This window comes from Corticium candelabrum, chromosome 11 (assembly GCF_963422355.1).
Source record: "Corticium candelabrum chromosome 11, ooCorCand1.1, whole genome shotgun sequence".
NCBI lineage: Eukaryota > Metazoa > Porifera > Homoscleromorpha > Homosclerophorida > Plakinidae > Corticium > Corticium candelabrum.
The window spans coordinates 3,180,772-3,194,258 of NC_085095.1; the positions used below are offsets into that span (position 1 = coordinate 3,180,772).

The 13,487-nt window shown below is 42.1% G+C and overlaps 2 protein-coding genes across 3 annotated transcripts; one reads left to right on the forward strand and one right to left on the reverse strand.

Annotated features, from left to right (window-relative positions):
• Positions 1–3,157: 3,157 nt before the first annotated feature.
• LOC134186734 (carbonyl reductase [NADPH] 1-like) lies at positions 3,158–13,471 on the forward strand. Of its 2 annotated transcripts, XM_062654766.1 has the most exons (11): positions 3,158–3,376; positions 3,539–3,749; positions 3,816–5,797; positions 5,855–5,936; positions 9,827–10,008; positions 11,551–11,663; positions 11,723–11,845; positions 12,533–12,579; positions 12,646–12,740; positions 12,998–13,061; positions 13,117–13,471. In XM_062654766.1, the coding sequence occupies exons 3-11, from the start codon at positions 5,780–5,782 to the stop codon at positions 13,203–13,205; spliced, it is 813 nt and encodes a 270-aa protein (XP_062510750.1). In that variant the 5' UTR covers positions 3,158–3,376; positions 3,539–3,749; positions 3,816–5,779; the 3' UTR covers positions 13,206–13,471. The 2 variants fall into 2 exon arrangements, with proteins under 2 accessions (XP_062510750.1, XP_062510749.1); XM_062654765.1 differs by having other exon boundaries at positions 3,539–5,797.
• On the reverse strand, positions 3,535–5,334 carry LOC134187101 (uncharacterized). Its single transcript, XM_062655217.1, has one exon. It carries the CDS (start codon positions 5,332–5,334, stop codon positions 3,535–3,537), a length of 1,800 nt encoding a protein of 599 aa, XP_062511201.1.
• Positions 13,472–13,487: the final 16 nt, after the last annotated feature.

Below are 13,487 nucleotides of genomic sequence, written 5' to 3' on the forward strand. Positions count from 1 at the left end.
ACCTCCGAGGATGAAGAAGGCAAGCGCGCGGGCAAGGCACGCGAGCCTCCCGGAGAGGCGCGACTGTGCGGCAGCCGAGATCACATGTGTTAGGGTCGAGTACAGTGCGAGCTAACAACTAACTGATCGCGATACGAAAAGGCAGTATCTGCGTCAGCCACTGGTGTGCAACGGCACGCTGTACGTTAATGAGCGCAGCGCGAGAAGGTATCAGAGACTCAGGTAGCACCTGCGTGGTACGTGAGCGGCACAACTGGTAGTAGTTGCGGGCACGGTGGACGCAATGCCGGAGTCAGTGCTGTGTGATCATTTGGCAAGTCGCAGTCAGAGTCAAGCAGTCGGTCTGTATATAGTCATAATATCTTTGCAGAGCTGCGTGACATGCCCTACTCGGAATCGGTGGCGCACCTGCACTTGCTTGCCGGCGACGAGATGACGCGGCCAGGCAGCGCAGCTAGACAAAGCAGCTGTAGCAGAGGCATGCCCATGTTTCTTCAGGGAAGCGTTTCTACCGGTGCCACCAAAGCTGGTAAAAAGAATCCAGTTATTGGAGTTTGTTGATATGGCGGACGTCTCGCTAGACAACGTAGACTGCGCCGGCGAGAAAAGAAAACAGCGCAGGTGACGCTCGTTCTAAGATGTTCACATTGCCCGATAAATATAATTTCGGTTGTGCTAGCTGCGCTAGTGTTTGGGCGAAGATTACGCAACCGCCATGTGCTGTTGGAGTCGAACTACACTACAGTGGTGGCAGCGATTCAGAAAGTAACGTGCAGAAAACCACACGTAATGCAATTATTACGCATTCTCTATTTCGTTGCAGCGCACTACGGCCTCACATTCACACCGTTACATCTTCCAAGCTCCCGCAATGCGGTCTCGTACGCAGTGTCGCGTAACTTGGTTAATCGATCTCTCGTGCACTGTACACAGCTCAACCTCGCACCTCTACCGGGAACAGGACATCATGCGATTCCAACATCGACTGGACTTTGTACAGCTGGAGCAGTCTGTTTTACGATATTTTCGTACCGATTTAGTTTCATCCAGAATTTAGGCATATCAGTCGAGATTTTCGTGCTACCGTTAGTTCTGTGCGCACGTCGGTATCATTCCACCTCCTACATCGGAATGGATTCTTTGTCTGTTTGTGGCGTTTCTAGCTGAGGAACGGATTTCATATTCTGCCACAAAGTGCTTTCTGTCAACGTTGCAACACATCCATATTCGACAGAGCTTTGGCAACTCTATTGCGGCTCCCCAGCCATGCTTTGAATTAGTTCTGCAAAGGGTTAGGATGTCGATGAGCGGTGCGAAGCGTCAGCTTCGACTACCCATTACTCCAGAAGTGCTGACCGGGTTGAGGAGTATCGGGCTCCACGTGAGGGCGAGCGGGACGTGGTGATGCTATAAGTAGCGTGTGGTCTGGTTTTCTTTGGGTTCTGTGGGGGGTTAAGCGGTCGACCGGCAATCCCAAGCGTGAGCCTCGACTACCCATTACTCCAGAAGTGCTGACTAGGTTGAAAGACCATTGGGCCACACGTGCGGACGAGCGGGACGTGGTGCTGTGGGCATGGTGTTGTCTGGCTTTCTTTGGGTTCTTTGTGCGGACGATATCACAGTACAGTCGCTACACTCATTGAGTCATTCGACCCGTTGTCTCGTCTGGCAGTCAGCGATTTTGCAGTTGATACTCCCTTCAACCTGTCGATAATGAGGATCAGGCTAAAGCAGTCGAAAACAGGTGCATTCCTGAAAAAGTAGTATTCACCAAGGCAGAACGGGTACAGCTTTATACCCAATTGCTGCGATGCTAGCTTACCTGGCCCAGCGGGATCTAAAGTTCTGTCCCTTGTTTCTGTTCACCAACGGTTTGCTACTGTCCAGAGTACGACTGGTAAGAGCTACGTACGGTCTGCTCTGGAAGGCAGCGGTCAGCGAACCGACGGAAACTAGGAACACAGATTCAGGATTGGAGCGCCAACCACAACAGCAGGTCGGAGTATGAAAGACCCCCACGATTCAGACGATATAGGCAGATTGAAAAGCGATGTATACAAGCGTTACGTGAAGCTTGACGCCAAGACAGTGGCCGCGTACTCTCGTGCGCTTGTGGCACCTTAGAAGACACGTAAGCATTCTGTAGCCAAGAGAACGTCAGTCGCGGGTGTCGTTTCTAGCTGAGCGCCCTAGTTGAGCGTCAGCGTCAATATTGTGAATTAGCTAGCCTACGCGTTCATACTACTTACATGTTTCTTCTTTGTGTTACATGCATGCATAATTATGATTAGTAATATATATATAGTCGAATTTTGGTTTAATGCCACACCCTCCTAAGCAAGTTTGTGGCGTCTCGATCAAAACAAGGTTCCGGTGTACCCCAATTTTTTCAAACTGATCAGATCCACGGGTTATACCGTTATTATTTAAGCACGGTTACTAAATCGCAAACAAGGGTTAATTTTTCGAGAAAATACGGTAAATGACAGAATTCAAAAAAGCAGCAGTCACAAATAAATGTCTGAAAGTTGATTCTCAGGCAAACGGCAGCTCCAGTTGCAATACGTTGTTCTTTGTGTAAATACGAGATTTGCATATTGCAAGCCTAGCTCGTCCGTTCGAGACAAATCATATATATATGTAGACCAGATGACATCATGTTGTGCGGCCTTTATTTTGTTGCAGTTGCAATGTTAGACTTTTCATTATATGATACCTTTCGTTTTAATTCTAAAAAGATAAATAGACAATATTTATATGAATGCATGAATGTTCGATAGATGTTGCTAGCTAAATACCTGTCTTCCCAAAATTGTTTGTGGCTCCATCTATACTCACAAATACGCCAAATAGTTTTCATTTCTCTCCTCATATTTTTCGCTGGACGAAAGTTTTGAAAGTAATCACCGAGTATACCAAATCATTGTGACAATTAATTAATACATATATCCACTAGTCAATTTTCTCAGTCACTAGATCCAGTTAGCGTAGGGCGATAGAACTCACTCCAAATAAAACTTGAACGAAAACAAGTTTTGTTTTCAATGACGCCCTTCTTAATTATGTCTATAATCTCTACCACGGATGACCACGTGCTGCTGCCGCTTATCCGGGAGCTGACATAAGGTAATCCGGGGTAACTCCGACCACACTTTGACAGTTTCCCGGCTGTATCCACGAAGAACTAGGCTCTGGATGTGAATCACTGTTATCGTGAAGAGCAACTTCTACTTATTGTTTTCTTGCGTTGCAATGGACTTACGGCTGCTAGTTACTATACAGTAGACTCGGGAAGTTACTCGCATGCATATCTCTGAATACCCAAGGGCGGGGCAACTCCGATCACTCCTCTGCGCGTCATTTCTGCTGCTGCAAGGTACGCGTTGGTTACATGATTATGATTTAATAGTTATACTGAACACTCTTAATCAGAAACTGAGCTAGTAGCTATGTGCAGGGTAACGTGTGGACGTGCTACGTACAGTGCATCTACTCGCGCTAGCCTTACTCTGATTGATTCTGATATATGTACATTTAGCTGCATTTGGAGCATGTCCAAGGGTCCTCGTCTTCTGGAAGCTCTGAAAGCCCAGCACAATCGTAGTGATACCACCGCCAACAGTGTTCACAACCCACCCAATCTTCTTGCCTCTCATTGCTGTCGTTGTCGAACAATCCTCCGCATCCCTGGCACTTGTTTTCATCTCTTTCTTCTGTTACTGCAGTTTTTCGTTTGCCTTGGCGTGCAGGTTGCTTTCCTTTTTTTGCTTTTGCCAGTCTTTGCTGTTTTCTTTCATCTTGTGCTTTTATTCTAGAGTACGCCTCATGACTTGTTATGACTTCTCCATAGTATGCCAAGTCTACACGAGCAGATGGCTTTGGCTGTGGTGGTGGAATAGGCGTTCTTGTTTTCTGGAACAACTTGGAGAAGTGGTGTCTAAGCTGAAGTTTGATTGCAGGAGTGGTAGCTGCTGTCGGAGAACGAGGGCTCTTGCATGGTGTTCGTGTAGTAACGGCATCTGCTGGACTAATTTTTGCTTGAGGAATGGCTGCAGCTGATGGCTTTGGATATAAACCAGCTCCTCGAAATGCACCTTGAAATTGGTGTGGTTTCATGGATGTGTCTGTCAGCTGTTTTAGTAATTTGGGAAAAATTGTTTTACGGACACCTTGTCCCCTTGTTCTTCGTTTGTAGTCGATCAGAATTTTCTGCCAATTTTTCTTCATGGGAGCAAACACGCCTACATCCAGAGGTTGTAATGCGTGCGTGGTATTTGGAGGCAGGGTTACGAGAATGATGTTGTATTTTCTTGCCACATTGATGACATCCAAGTTGATGTGTGAATAGTGTCCATCGAAAAACAAGATCACGCTGGGGCTAGTATCATCTGTGAAGTCTGAGTCATCACTACTGTCACTGACAAGACTTGGTTCTGTTGTCGTCAGTGTAGTAGATGGCTCTTCATTTTCTGCAATCAGTTTCATCTTCTTGAGCACTGGTATGAAGCCTTTTACAAACCAGCTGTAAAAGTTTTGTTTTTCCATCCACCCGCTGGCTGATACTCCATACATTGCTTCAGTAGGGCCACTAAGGGTCCAGGTATGATACAAGTGCTGAGCTTTATATAGAATATAGGGAGGGATTTTGTCTCCATTGGTATTTCCACCCCAATGGACAGTAATGTATTCACGTCCACTCCCTGCCATGGTCTCATATACAGACTTAGCTCCTCTCCTAGCTAGGACCATTCTAGATGAGGAGGCTGTAGCAAAAGCGGTTTCATCACAGTTCCAAATTCTTTTGGACAGCTCTTTCTTACTCAGTTTAAACAACCCAGCCTTCCTGTAGATCTTCTCGACAAATTTCATCCAACCCTCAATTCTCTCTTTGGTCAATGCCTTAGCACGTTTCTTTGACAGATGTTGTGGTTTCCTTTGACTCAGTGCACTCTTCCGTCGCTTAAAGAAGCCAACAAACCAGTCAGGACCAGGTAAATCATCAGGAAAAGGATTTTCTCTAGCATTTGCTCTAAGGTAATCTGAGATGACGTTGCTGAGACTTGATCTATCAAGGGGAAACCCCATCTCTTGCAGCACAATGCAACATTGCACTATTTCTCTCTCTTCCTGGTAAGTCAAGACTGTTGGCCGTCCACCGTATTGCGTTTTACTGACTCCCTTGTGATGATCGCGAAGGGTTGAGTAGGGAATGCCGTACACAGCTGCCGTCTTCCTTATGCTGTCCTGGTTTTCAGCAAGATCTTGCAGTGCCTTTCTCAGGGCTTCGTCAGAGAACTTGTTCTTAATTCCTTTAGGTTGATAATGTCGTACCATTATTGCAAAGTAAACGAATAAAGCAGATCAGAACGCAAGCGAAGTAAGTCTACGACTGTGACAATGTGATCGAATTTTGGACTCTAAAGGAAGGGCAACGGTGCGTTTTGTCTGCATCAACGTATTTAGTGGTAGAGTGGGTTGCACAAAATAGCATTTAGTCTTTTGGATTGTCTCTAACAAGAAAGTTTTTGGACCGCAAGTTCCGCTACCTAGGTCGTTCTCACAACAAACAAGCCGTTTGAGACACAACGGCAAGGACTTAGTGGTTATGTCACTGCCTGCTAAAACCACGAAGGGTCGTCTACTTACGTGCTGTAATGGGAAAGGCGTACGGTTTTCTCATCAACAACGCTGAGCGGTTTACTGTCACGTGATTGGAGTTACCCCGTGATCGGAGTTACCCCGTATTACCTTATAGATAGTCGCACGGAACGCCCACAAGATGTCACGTCTAGCTGTGGTAAATTGGATTATCCGCTCGAGCAATTTTTGTTTCGTAGTGCAACTGTGTGCGCAGGTTACAGGTGCGAACAAGGGGATTGGTTTTGCTATTGTCAAACGATTGTGCAAGGAGTTCCAAGGAGATGTCCTACTTACAGGTAGAGTATACCTAGACATGCCGTCTGCTATTCTAGCTATCTGTGTACGTCTTTGCATGTTTGCTGGCTAATGTCTCCAGTATTTCCCTTTTTTAGTTCATTTTGGGAATGTGATCGAAAACTCTGGCCTTGGATTTGCTCGATGGTCTGTATGATAAGTTCTTTTAGTACATGTACAAAGGATAAGGGTGTAAATAGAAGCCTATGCGTAGGCAAGATGCATGCTTTCTGCACGTGGTGATTGGGAGGGGAGAAAAACTATAAGGCACCACCTTTTAATTTGCTCACATTGAATTGTTTTGACATTCGTAAAAATGATTGTTTTTTCAAAGCAGAATTAACTTTAATTAATTAATAGATAATCTAATAAATGGAAATGGCTTGTCGTGCATGTGGGTTAATTTTTAACCATACTATGTACCTATATGTACCATAATGATCTCAGTTGAAAGTCGAAAGGCAGCAAAGATATTGCAGTCTTTTAAGTTTTATCTAGTAGTGTACAGTACACATGGACTTTGGGTTAATAAGCATGCCCATGATGGAAGACGCAGGGCAGCTATCTTACACTGTTCAAAATGGCTTGAGGAAAACTCTGCTGAGTTTTGATGCTTTTCTACAAGCTTTTACTTTTGATGATGTGGAACACACAGTATGCTACCCGTGAGACCAGAAGTCTGGCTGGGCTATGTGAATAGATTCAAACTGTCTCATATTCACTTTTCTTAGGACCTGCAACACAACCAGAGATTTATCTCATAAACTAGACTACTGCCTTCTCCTAGTTGAAATAGAAGGCTACCAGAAACAATCACCAGATCTCGATGTCCCTTATCATGATAGTACTTGCATAGATGGTGAGTTGGGCCGTCACAATGAGGACTCTTACATCACCGTTAGATCAATGTTTGTTGATTTGTACTTTCTTATCAAAGCTGTGTCTAAAGTGATTCAAGGGGGTGTAATTGGGTGACCTTTGGCAAGACCCTTCCTATGTGTACTGTGCTGTGTTGAGATGTGTGTGATGGTAGAACAGGCTGGAAATAACATTGATTTGAGCTAATCACATGCAGACATGTTGGTTTCTGATTTCACAATACAGGTTTAAGTGCATGTAATAGCTATAAGTCTACAGGACTATTAGCTATACGAGAATGTGAAAACAGGCTTGAGCTTCTAGAAATGGTTTGACAACAGACTGCAGCCAAAAATGCAACTAAATGTAAGAACACGTCACTTTTACAAAGAAATTTACATCCAAGTTCTCCACATGCAATGTCCAAATGTGCACCCATGTCCGGCTGTGACTATGAAATACTCGTACTAGCTTTATTTGAAGCAGCCAAATTTACAGATAAATTTCTTTGCTAGAGTATGTACAGTGTGAGCAATCACGTCAATCTAAGCTATGACACAAAGTGGCTTGTATTCTGTGTTGCGGAGGTGTATGAATCGGTTTGTATTTATCTACATCTAATCTTGGGTTTCTTCGATCTGTACAAAACCCTTTTGACCAATCACTGTGTTTCATGTCTGTTCTCGGCTCGACCCAACAATGTTTTCCATTTTAATTAACTAGTAATACTATTTCAGTACCATGCATTATATGCCATTAGTTTATCTATCTCATCTGCATAAGTTGTCGGGTGCATGTGTGTGTGTGTGTGTGTGTGTGTGTGTGTGTGTGTGTGTGTGTGTGTGTGTGTGTGTGTGTGTGTGTGCTGGTTAGAGAGTCAACTCATGGAGGGATTACATTCGGGACCTTGCAGGGTTGCAAGTTCAAATCACAGTGATGGCGAGCTATGGCATAATTTCCTTGGGCAAGAAACTTACACACAATTGCCTGTCTCGACTCAGGAGTATAAATGAGTACCTGGTCATTGACTGGGGTGGCAAAAGCCCCCGACTGCAACAAATCCATCAGCCACTAGGGTCCTGGTGGGACTTCGAGTGCTCACACCACAGTTAGTGTTGCAGTTGGTGCCCCTGCGAGTACTTGGTCAGACTCCAGATGATTGCTTAACGCAGCCCATAGCTCCTGCGTCGAACACAGGAACCCAGCCATCTGGCTGGGGGCATAACCATAAACAGCAGCTGCTGGTCTATTTGCCATTGTGTGTGTGTGTGTGTGTGTGTGTGTGTGTGTGTGTGTGTGTGTGCACGTGCGTGCGTGCATGCGTATGTGTGTGTGTGTGTGTGTGTGTGTGTGTGCATGCGTTCACGTGTGTGTGTGTGTGTGTGTGTGTGTGTGTGTGTGTGTGTGTGTGTGTGTGTGTGTGCAGTCCTAAAGCGAATCAAGTCTAATGTAGGGTTAATTAGAAGACAAATTAACTTTGTTTAAACGCTTTTACTCAGTATTGAAACAGGCAACTTCTTCAAAGCTGTGTAAATGGGTCAAGTTATGAATTGGTCCATAGCTTAGTAAACAAAGATTTACATTGAATTTCTCGATAATACCAACTATTGGTTTTGTGGACCTCGATCATATACTGCTTGGTAACAGTGTTGCAGTACTTTTTAGTGAGCGCGGTTAGAATGGTTATTTCAGTACTTGCCATGTTAGCATTGATGAAATGAATCAATTTGAATACATACAGTACATGCTTTGAATTGTTAGAGTGTGTATTGACTTAATTGTATCATGGCCACTAGAAGCATGTGGCGGCTAGAGCATTTTGAACCACCCCACTTTTTTGGCCACTTAGAGCCACCCCACAATTTTGTGAGTATTTTAGATCTAATGTATTGTAACAAACCAAGCTACTCTCTCACATGCAGTACAGACGTGAATTCACGAGAGATTGTTTCAGGAAAAATACATGTGTGACAGTGTAGTGTTGTTAGGTCCCATTTGTGTCATTGAGATTATGCGGTCACCGAATCGGGGATGTTCAGATCAATATCTAGTTGACAGTACCTATATACACGGGACATACCATAACATGTCATGAGATGTGTTTAACTGCATGAATCTGACGTACAATTAACTTTAAACACCGTCTATAAACAGCCAGTCTAAACAAGATTTCATGTGAACAGACATGAGATCTGATTCATCGTATCTTTATGTTATGGAAGAAGCCAACTGCCCCTTAACTTAATTAATACAATTCCGATGAGTGACCTAGCCTATTTTGTGCTTCAGCCATACCGACTGACTCCACAGCTTACTAAATTAATTTCTTAGCATGTTTGCATCAAAGAGTTAAAGCATCTTTGATGATTTAGTTGAAGTCGTAAGTCTTCCAGTTTATCCACCTGCCTGTAGCATGCATTAAGTCACACTCCCTTAACGCATTTAGGCTGCTCCACCTCTAGTTTGCTTCTGACGGCCTGCTTGTATATATCAAATTGGACAGCCAAACAATTTTTTGTGTACTCGGTGATTATTGAAACTAAATGTTGTACTTGTACATGCTTGACTGTAAATACTGTATTTCTTTGATTAAACGCTACTCACGAGTAAACATTGTTCTCATTTAATTAAACATTGCACTTACAAAAGGGCCTTAGAAATAAAAGCTTTATTGAATAGACGCCACACATTGAATTCTTAATAGCAGACTTGCACAAACACTGAATATGTTGATCCACGCAGCTTTGATTGGCTTCAACTGGATAATGTATTAATATTCAATTTTATTCTGTTTTAATACACATCTGTTGTAAGAATAAGTTTATAGCTAAACTGCTCGAGGACAGAGTTTTTCTAAACTTGCCTGAATGCATGATATGACGCCATCATTGTTTAAATGCTGCATCTTAGAGGTAACATTGTGGCTTCAAATTATTAAGACATTTAAAAGCGTATATACGCATGCTGAGGAACGATCAGATGTATATGATGAGATAAACAGTTTGGCATGTTGATTATCTAGTATATGTTTTAGCTAGAGATCAAGAGCGAGGTGAGAAGGCTTACCAAGAAATACAACAACAAGGATGCAGCAACATTAGGTTTCATGCCCTTGATGTCAGCGACACATCAAGCATCGACCAGCTGAAGACATTTATTGAGACCAAGTATGGAGGTCTAGATGTACTCGTCAACAATGCTGGCATTATGTTTGGGGTGAGCAAGTCAGATATTAGTTTAGTCAAATTACAGTTTTTTGATTTTTATTGTATTGACATATGTGCTTGTTTTGTTACATTGATCATTTATTGGCATCTGACTTTCTATACTTGTGTGTGTGTGTGTGTGTGTGTGTGTGTGTGTGTGTGTGTGTGTGTGTGTGTGTGTGTGTGTGTGAAAGTGTGTGCATGTATGCATGTGTTTGTGCATGCATGCGTGCATGCGTGTATGGTGTGTGTGTGTGTGTGTGTGTGTGTGTGTGTGTGTGCGCGCGCACGCGCATGCGTGTGATTTACTTATGGTATTTCTAGGTCTATAGCTGCTTAGGAATGTGTGAGTTCCAACTAACCAAAACCTGATGTCATTATAGCAGTATTGTATGACAGCCCATATGAAAGCATCTGTAGTATATGAATTGCTGTAATTGTTTACCAATTTCTGAGTTGCACAAACCGAAATCTTTCAGGCTTTTTAAAGTTATTAGCGAAGGCACATTTGACATTAATCTAGACACTCACCTGCAATGTACATCTATTATTTTAAATGTACTTCGCTCTTTTACATTATTCATTCAAAAATCTTTTAACTTTACTGATTTTGTTTCATATATGCCTACTAATTCCCCAATGTTGATGATGTAGTATTTGTAATTATTGACACCAGGGATGTCATTATTGGCTTGACTTAAAAAAGCAGCTCACGCTGCACTCTCACATTCACAAGATATTACAAGCTTAATGAAGCAGAGTTCAAGCGCTACTTGGTGTCAGACTCTATTATTGTGCTATTTGGCCAGATCACAGTTCCATTTGCTTTTGCAATTTTTAGTGATTAATTTTGATTTGCACTGTAGTGCATTCTGTGTATTTATTACATTCATTGCTTGATCGTCATTTGTCACGATGTATCTGCTAAATGGTCTCAGCTAATGTACTTAAACTGATTGCATAAAATGTACATTTTGTTTTGTGCTAAATGGTCTTATATAGCTGATGTAAATCAACAGATACGACTTGTTTCCTAGACAAAGTGCATAATATCCTACGAAAAAAGATAGATTTAGGCAATTGGACTAGCTAAATCCATTTAGCAGACACGCTGACATTTGTTACAAATGATGATCATTGAGGAATGAATATAGTATTCCAATGTAAAGTTGGATTTGGAAGCATGTACCAATATTGAGATCTAAAGACTGTAAACAGTATCAGTGGAGTTGGTGCGAACGAAGTGAAAGAGGTACAATAAGACTTTGTATTGAAATATGAGATACTTCATGCTTACGGCAAGCAGTGACAGACAGTTCAACTTCCGATTCATTGCTGCAAATTAGGTCTTTATGTTTGGAATTAGTTTTTTAATTTAATTAATTTTTAGTGATGTGATTACTTCTTATCGAATCAGTATAGTGCTGTTTCACATTAGATGGACAGATAGACTCTGATGGCAATTTGCCATCCTTATCTAATAGCAAGAAAACGAAATCTTTGTTAATAAATTAAACCATATATACATATATAATTCTCATTTGTATTTCAGCGGAGTTCAAATGCATCTTTTGCTGAGCAAGCTCGTGAAACAGTTAAAGTGAATTTCACAGGCACGTTAAATGTAAGCCAATCTCTGTTACCTCTTCTTCGACCTCATGCCAGGTAAGGTAACAAAAAGTGGTAGACCTGAGTTTCAACTGAAATTGTATTATTGTAATTAGAGTGGTGAATGTTGGATCTCAACTGGGAAAGCTAAAAAATTTGAGTTTAGATCTTCAAGCAAAGTTCTCATCTGATGATTTAACAGTTGAAGATCTTGTGTCTATTATGAATCAGTTTGTAAGGTAAAAAATGTAGATGCTCACGTTGTGTGTGTGTGTGTGTGTGTGTGTGTGTGTGTGTGTGTGTGTGTGTGTGTGTGTGTGTGTGTGTGTCAGTCTGTTTGCCTGTCTATGTCTATCTGTCTGTCAATAAATATATTTTCCAATTAAATCAAGCATTTACATCATGAGCATCCAACTAAAAGAGAGTACCAGAAAAAAATCCACACCAACACTAATACAACAGGACCATTATGGTCCTGAAGCTTTCAAATTTAAAGAGGCACCTTAGTACACTACATTTTGACAGTCTAGTCTGACTATGCTAATACGTTTGTCCGAGATGACTTCTACATTGAATCCTTGAAGTATCACTGAATTGATTGACCGCACTTGGTCTTGAACTCGATCTCATTTCATCTTTCTTCATCATCCTTTGCACTGTCTGCGCACGGGAACGAATGTGTGTGTGTGTGTGTGTGTGTGTGTGTGTGTGTGTGTGTGCGTGCGTGCATGCGTGCGTGGGTGCTTGCGTGCGTGCGTGTGTGTGTGTGTGTGTGTGTGTGTGTGTGTGTGTGTGTGTGTGTGTGTGTGTGTGTGTGTGTGTGTGTAAGAGAGAGAAAGAGGACAAGACAGGTACGTGTGAATCTGTGCTGTATTCTGTACACTTGGTTGTATGTATGATGTTGAAATTATATAATGGTTAAATAGTGCGGCTGAAACAGGAAGCCACACTAGCAGTGGTTGGCCAAATTCAGGTTAAGTCCTTCTCTTAGTACCAGAACTTGTGCAGGTAATGACTTTTATTTCTTCTGGCTTGTTAGCATACGGGGTGTCCAAAGTTGGTATGATGGCTCTCACTAGAATTCAAAGTAGAGAATTGGCAAAAAGTGGAAAGGAAGACATACTAGTCAATTTGGTGAGATCTCATGTATAGATATGTAATATTCATTCAAAGAATTTTGAATTAATACAATCAGCAAAAGATCATTAGTCGAGCATAACGACATGATCCCATGCTGCATTGTAGACCAAGATACTAAAATTAGTTTCTTGGTAATACAAAAAACTAATTCGTGAAACGTGACATAAGTTGCATGTTCGCTACACTTAGAGTTATGCTAATGAACATAAGCAATTTATATGTCAACAATGTTATTTCCATGGTATGTTTAGTGTTGTCCTGGTTGGGTGCAGAGTGATATGGGAGGAGCAAAAGCACATTTATCTGTGGATGAAGGCAAGAACAACGTCATATAGTGATCATACGTTCTATTGATAGACACTTATGCCAGGTGCTGATACCCCAGTATTTCTTGCTCTTTTGCCACCAGGCAGCCCGTGTGGACAATTTTTCTTCAAGAGAGAAGTTATTCAGTGGTGATATTATTAGCCCAGTATGTGATGTCAGTGATGGTATTAGACTTCTTTCTATGACTACGAGTGTACTTTTTGTCAAATACCTGGTACTTTATCTAGAAACTTTTTGTCAAGTAATGCATGCATCTTCATCAGTGCATTACATGTTCTTGTCTGACGTCAACTTGATTACTTTTCTGACGTCAACTTGATTACTTTGACCTTGTATTGATGATCAGTATCAAATACTGTGGGCAGAAATTGCATACTTGTTAGTATGGCTGTGTTATGGTGTTATGGCACCTTG

Coding starts and splice junctions, on each gene's coding strand:
- LOC134187101 (XM_062655217.1), bottom strand. CDS start 5,334: ATGGTACGACATTATCAACCTAAAGGAATTAAGAACAAGTTCTCTGAC.
- LOC134186734 (XM_062654765.1), top strand. Junction 5,937..9,826: donor AGGAGATGTCCTACTTACAG/GTAGAGTATACC, acceptor TATATGTTTTAG/CTAGAGATCAAGAGCGAGGT. Junction 12,580..12,645: donor CAGTGGTTGGCCAAATTCAG/GTTAAGTCCTTC, acceptor CTGGCTTGTTAG/CATACGGGGTGTCCAAAGTT.